Here is a 7,211-nt window from a genome sequence, read left to right on the forward strand (position 1 = left end):
TAAGCGGTCACTTGGGCTCCAAGTCAAAGCAAGCCTGTGGATTTACAAAACTCATGCAATATTTACAGGCGATTAACTCCTTCAATTACTGTGTTGCTGCAACGGGTTTGTGAACCGGAGCTCTGTGTACAAAGTGTGTGCACGTTGCACACTATCCAAAGTATTTTCTTAAAGTAAAGCCAAAAACAAACAAGAACAAAAACAAAAACAAAACTGCGTCCAGTAACTGGTCAGTGACGGTGGCATAACAGGGACGCTGTAGGCCTCACTCAGGTTGTCATCCTCAGTAGTCACCACATGCTCACACACACACACACACACACACACACTCTGCATAAATAATGTGCCTTATGCTACACGGTGGATATCATAGTGACGGACAATAATTACAGAAGATAAGAGGCTGTGGTGTTTTCCACCAGGGAGGGAACAGAGGGGGATCGCCGGCTCTTGCCGCAGAGGGACGCAGCTGGAAGTGACATGTAGATCTTGTTAACTTTGTATCTAGCCCGTCTATCTGTCGGAGCCTTTTGCCTCCACTGTAGTTTCCACCGACTGACGCGCGGAGAGCCTGGCGCTGGGTGCTCTGTCCATATATGGTCATCTACGTCACGCAAATGTTCCATCCCCCTATTTAATACGGGCAAACTGGAGTCCCCTATCCAGCTCCAATAGAGCAAGTAGAGCCGCTCGTGTGCAACCAACACCACCACCTCCTCCACTGATTCACAGACTTCAAATTCCCCCACAAGCAGCCCATCAGCTTCCACAGTGATCAGATTAATAACAACAATAGCCCGCGATCACACAGGAGGAGATAACCGTCGCTGCTCGTCCTCCGCGGGATACTTGGATAGCTACAGCAACAGGATCCATCCTCTCTCCTTTTTTTCACACCTGTGTTTTCCACTTTGAGAACACCCGCTGTATTTTTTTTTCTTTTTCGTGTGTGTGCGTTTAACTACTTGGATACCTGCGCGTTGTCCTTTTATAAATGTCGGACTGAATATAACTGCTATGACAGGGAAACTAGCGGAGAAGCTCCCTCTTACCATGAGCAGTTTAATAAACACGATCCCTGACAGTCTCTATCCAGAAGAGGACATCCCGACGTCTATGAATATTTTCACCAATCCGGAATCTATTACCCACTATTCACAGATGAACACAGGTAAGAATTTAATCTAGCCTACTTTTGTGTGCGTGTTTTGTGTGTGTTGATGAAAGTGGTTCAAACTGCGATGTGCGCGCAAGGCAACAGTTGTCTTGGGGCTTGGAGCACCTGTTTGCGCTCTGGCTGTTGCGCACAAAGACAGATTACCGTACTGAATACTTTTACGGGGTCAGGTGTTAACACTGGCCACTACGAACTAGAAATACCTTTAAAATGATTGACTTTCAGATCGGCCGTGTGATTTTATTTCCCTCCCCGTTTGCTTTTCTCTCTTAGCCGAAATGCCAAGATCTCAAGCGCAATGTTAAAAAAAAGGGGGGCGGCTGGACTCATATCAAAACTTTTTTGGAAAATAATAATCGGCTAAGATCTCAAATTATGTGTGCAAATCTGCCGTATTTGGAGCGGGTGTTAATTCTCCAAAGCTGAGGCGTGTTTGAGGAAACGTGTTATGATCGGGCTGTAGAAAAGAAAAGGAAAGGCTGTTTTACACAAAGTCCACAGAAAACGCAATCGGCTCCTGAGTGAAACTGCGATCTGTTTGGTTATGAGGAAAAGCGTCCGATTAATGTGGTCGGACTCCAAATGCCACCTGATTTATTTAATCCAATATCCACCCGCAAGGGTTGGTCAACTACTTAAGACAATGACTCTCATTCACAACTCTATTAACGTGTCACAGATTGTAGTTTAGTGGGCGTGTGTGGCTGCTTTTCCCCATATGAAACATATTTGGACGCCAGGCCCTTGAACCATCTTATAGTCACTCCATTGCGAGGCCGGAGATCTGGATTGATTTATTGCTTCTCAGGCCAGATGAACGTATATTTGTGATTGATTCAGACGCCTGACTACAGATGAGCAGGTTCGGCTCAGTGCTGGCATCAGATCAGTCACTAATTGTGCGGGCTCACCTTCTGAGGTGATGGGTCAGTGTTGCACGATCTATGTTAAAAATCACCATGTGATGCTGTGGCCACAATTTACCTCGTCGAACTTCGTCCATGAATCATTTTTTTAATGGTCAATTCTTTTTGTCCACAAATTAAAACGACACGTCAGCTTGAATTTAACCCGAAATATGCCCCATCTTTTTTTTTCTTTTTTTTTTACCTAAGACGTGTGCGTTAATTAATTATTCCAGAGCCAGGTCTTAAAAATAGCACGTTTCAATTATTCTCATGAGTCAATTAAATAAAAGCGAACTGAAGTTAATGACATAAACGTGAAATAATTTTTCTATTAAGACGCATTTAAATGTGTTTTATGTGACCCCTGACAGGAGATATTTGAACAAATGGGAGAAAAGTGAATTGGGAGGAAAAGGTGTTGCAGAGTGCGGGTGATTTAATTATATCTGATTTTGGCAAAAATCACATCATAAACTCTAAAATTTATATTTTTGTGCATATGGTATTTTGGGGCATAGAGCAGTAATACACTTTTCAAGTGTACCATGCTGTGATTTTACAGGTGGAGCAGGTGTGTGTGTGTGTGTGTGTGTGAGTGTGTGTGAGTGTGTGTGTGTGTGTGTTTTCAGTACTGACCTATAAGAAAAGAGTGGTGACTTTACCCCATACCCCTTATTCTGTTTAAATATCCCCACCACTCTAAATACCCCCAGAAGACTAAAGATTTGGAGTAAAATTACTGTCAGCTCAGGTTTCTTTTCTAAATGTCAGACCCATAAAAAGGGGCCACAAGTGTCACTGTTTCTGTGTACCCTGATGTTTTGAATTGTATTTTGCAATATACATAATTTTGCTTTGTTTGTTTCATTATGATTTGCCTTTAGCCAAATTCCAGCAGGCTGTAATTGCTGGGAGTGAGTGTATGAGCAGCCCTGTATATGAGTTCCTGCAAATGAAAAGAGACGTCTGTTTTAATTCCATGTCGAAGACAGAATTGTACTCAAACGCCTCACGTTAAGCCTTCAGAGCATCATCAGCACATAAATGTATCCCCATTAAGCACATCTGCATTTCATGTTTTTTATGGCATCTTTGGAATAAGTTAAATGCGTGTGTGAGTGTGTGTGAGTAGTGCGTATTTGGCGTGAAGCGTAAGATTCTGTACAATTAAAATATCAAGGAAATCTGTGAAAATTTAAGCTCCCTAATGCAGAGACTGAATAGGAAACACTTAAAATTTTACTCCCATTATGTGCAGATGTTCTTTGCTGCAAACGTGTTTTGAGTCCTTGACCGTGATAGATGTGGCGTCTGCCTGCTAATCCTCCCTGCTGTAAAGAAATCAGATCTTGCCATTCAGTTTGGCTGTCCTCCTGAGGGACACAATGACTGGATCAAAGGGGGTGTTTAGGTCTTGATTTATGAGAGCTTGTGGGATCTGAGAGAGAGAGACACACACACCACTGTCTCACATGCAGCAGTCACTCACTTAACTTACAGGTCTGACAGCGCTCACATTTACTTTATGAACTGTACTGGACTTCTTTTATTTTTGATCTGTTGTTGGCACACTACTACAGAGACATGCAGAAAAGCTGATTTTCGGATAAACCAGGGACCGTTACTTCAAGTTTATACAGCTTGTCAAAGTGAATTTTCTACACTTTTTTTTCACAACTTCACTTTTTCATGATTTTCTTCCCAACTGACTGCATTTCATATTCATGTCTGTGCAATAGTGAGGACGATTTGTTCATGATGTCTTTTTCTTTATTTGCTTTTATCTAGATAATATCATGGATCTGGGCATGGGAAGCGAGAAGGCAGCTGCAGAGATTCAGTATGGATCCAGCTTCCAGTCCAACCGCAGCGGGCAGACTGTCACTTACCTGGGGAAGTTCGCCTTTGACACTCCTCCGTCAGGTGGGATTGGTGGCTCCGGCTGGTGCTCTGACAACAATATCATCAGCCTTGTCAGTGCAGGGATCTTGGGCGTTTCTCCGTCACCCGGCACGGTAACGACACAGACATCATCCTCCGCAGCCAGCATGGGTGGACAGACGTCAGATATGGAGCAGGTATATGGTCCACCACTGCCTGCCTATTCCACCTGCAGCGACCTGTACCAGGACCAGGTCTCCTTCCACCACAGCCCTGCCACCAGCACGGCTCTAGCCTACCCTGGCAATGACTATCACTCCACATCAAAAGCCTCCATGGATGGCAGCCTTTTCTCCATGATCCCTGACTACAACCTTTTCCATCATCAGGGGGAGGTTGGCGTGATGGAGCACAAGCCCTTCCAGACCATGGACCCCATCCGAGTCAACCCTCCACCCATCACACCTCTGGAGACCATCAGAGCGTTCAAAGACAAGCAACAGATTCACCCAGGTTTCATCGGCGGGCAGCAGCACCCTCCTCAGCACCACCCACCACCACAGACTCTCACCCTCAAACCCATCCGTCCAAGGAAGTACCCCAACCGTCCCAGCAAAACCCCCGTCCACGAACGGCCGCACGCCTGTCCAGCAGAGAACTGTGACAGACGCTTCTCACGCTCAGATGAGCTCACACGTCACCTTCGCATCCACACAGGTCACAAACCCTTCCAGTGCCGAATATGCATGCGCTCCTTCAGCCGGAGCGACCACCTGACCACACACATCCGCACACACACGGGCGAGAAACCCTTCTCCTGTGAGTTCTGTGGACGCAAGTTTGCCAGAAGTGACGAGCGAAAGAGACACGCAAAGGTTCACCTCAAACAGAAGGACAAGAAGCCAGCTGACAAGAGCAGTGTGGCGGCTGGGAGCCACAGTTCGCCACCCAGCTCCTGTGGGGGGCCCACAGTGGGAACGTCATGACCGTCACTACATGCACTTGGACTGGACCCTCTCAATGCCCCATAAAGAGACTTAGGAAGAAGGGATACCGTCCACAATGAGATAAATAGGTGACTCTTTTCCTCTCTTTTACATCTCACTGCTCTTTTTAGTTCCTTCTATTTTGAGATGGATGCCTTTAGTCTAAGCAAGAGGGGAAAGGCTGCTATGCCCTTCTCTTTCAAGTAACTCAGAGCCTCAGCTACTGTAACACAGTGCCAACACAAAGAAGGGCACCATGGCACATTCTGTCCAAAAGGCCACTGTGTGTCTATAGGTTTTGTGGTGGATACACTTTTGTAAATTTTACTGAGAATTTCTAAATTGGAAGGAAGCCAGAATCCATCATGGGGGTCAAAACAGACAAAATTAACAAGGGAGCTTAGTGAAAGAGTGAGCTGTCTGGGAGGTATGCATTAATTCTACTAGGCTGTTTAAAAGTGCAATTGGTTCTAATTGTGTACTGTCATGGATACCTTATTGGTGGCACTTGACTGTCTTTTTGTTATTGTTGTTTTTTTGTTTTTTGTTTTTTTGTTGTTGTTGGTGTCGTATTTTTATTTTTTATTTGAATGTTGTTTTCTCAAAAAGAATGTGCCAAATGTATTGTGGTGATACAGCCAACCTTGTTCTTATTATTGTGCCTGACATTTGCCAAACATAAAAGTGGTATCAGCTTAGCACACATGTTGAGTTTAAAGTTCCAAACAACGTATCTCAGATTTAGATATGTCTGCACAATTTGGTTAAATCAAGATGACGACTGAACTGGGTTACACAAAGCAAACGATGTCTTATCCTGTAACCTGTACTGACGAAACAAACATGCCTGCAGCAATCAATGCCTTTGCCAATACTTATTTATTTGTAGTCACTGAGAGACACTGTGTATTTTTGTTGCCTTTTTATATGGTGGATTTATGTGGTGTTACCAGATATAAATTCTGTTGCTTTTTTTTTTTAAAAAAAGCTCACCAATACTGTTCATTTTTTCAGTTTTCTTGAGTTCTGCAATTATATGCAATATATTCATGACATATGCCACCAACCGGTAAATTAAATTAACTGAGAGCACAGTTAGACAGACTGAACTACTTAAATAAATGACACTGGGTTGCAAGACCAGCAGTATATGAAAGCGAAAATAAATAAGGATTCACACTGTAAAAAGACTATAACTACTTGGTTTGAGGTCACCAAAAGACGAGCAGCATTATTGTAAGAGAAAAATTCAAGTGTCCAAAATCCATGTTTACATGTTTTTCTAATACAGAGAGACTGAGACTGAGTTGTAAAGGAGTTGTTGTTTTTGTACAGTACACAAACATGTATGCAGGTAGCTACAGTAGAAGTTTCACTTTTGTACTCAAATGTCAGATACACCATAGCTCAGTATTAAATTGTGCATATATGTGCATGCCCCCATGCACACTATGTAAATACAAATGTCTGCATAAACAAGAAATTTCAATTGACTGAATGCTTGTGCGGAATGTGTCATAAAGCTTTTAGTAATGTAGTTATAATAAAGAATATTCTGTTGTCATAGGTCATTGCAAAGATTTTTGGGAGCACTACAGAAGTGCCAAAATATGGTGTATTATCTTCCATAAAAGAAAAAACAATAAGAGCATTTACACCATCTGTACGCTTTAAAATGGTAACTGGTTTAAGGAAGCACTAATGTGTTCTCTGAATAAATAACAAGATTTTTTTTTTTTTTAACGTTCGTGCAAGTGCATTATAGTCGCAATCAGTTATTTCAGATTACAGTTCTGCCCCACTGCATAGAAAACACTGGTTGTCCTCAGAGACTAAATGATTGAGGTCTTTCTTCATTACCTGGCAGTGCCATTATTTTTCACATGTGCTTCCTTATCGATCTTTGTCCTGATAGAAGGAAATACCTCTTGTCTCATTCAGAGAAACATTTTGTGAGGCTAATCTCTTCCTTTAGCTTCTAAGGGATTCTCAAAGTGTAATGTAACAATACTGACAAAAGCACAGCGATGAGCACATTGGATAAAACATACTGACTCCAGCAAAACTTCTGGTTTTTTTTTCAGAAATATTTTGTTTTAAACGTATCTCTGTGGAGCTTCTGTGCAGCAAAATCAAAAAGTCAGAACTGAAATACTAATATGACATTTCCATCATTCACAATTAATTTATCACTCGTTTGGTCACAAAACAATGGAAAATTTGAGAAAATGAGTTTCCCTGTAGATATCGAAAATCCTG

At 42.6% G+C, this 7,211-nt stretch overlaps 1 protein-coding gene across 1 annotated transcript; it reads left to right on the forward strand.

Annotated features, from left to right (window-relative positions):
* Positions 1 to 658: 658 nt before the first annotated feature.
* On the forward strand, positions 659 to 6,518 carry egr3 (early growth response 3). The gene is made up of 2 exons (XM_046387145.1): positions 659 to 1,171; positions 3,874 to 6,518. Exons 1-2 carry the CDS (start codon positions 1,018 to 1,020, stop codon positions 4,950 to 4,952), a joined length of 1,233 nt encoding a protein of 410 aa, XP_046243101.1. The 5' UTR covers positions 659 to 1,017; the 3' UTR covers positions 4,953 to 6,518.
* Positions 6,519 to 7,211: the final 693 nt, after the last annotated feature.

The sequence above is a fragment of the Scatophagus argus genome, chromosome 4 (genome assembly GCF_020382885.2).
Source record: "Scatophagus argus isolate fScaArg1 chromosome 4, fScaArg1.pri, whole genome shotgun sequence".
Lineage (NCBI taxonomy): Eukaryota > Metazoa > Chordata > Actinopteri > Scatophagidae > Scatophagus > Scatophagus argus.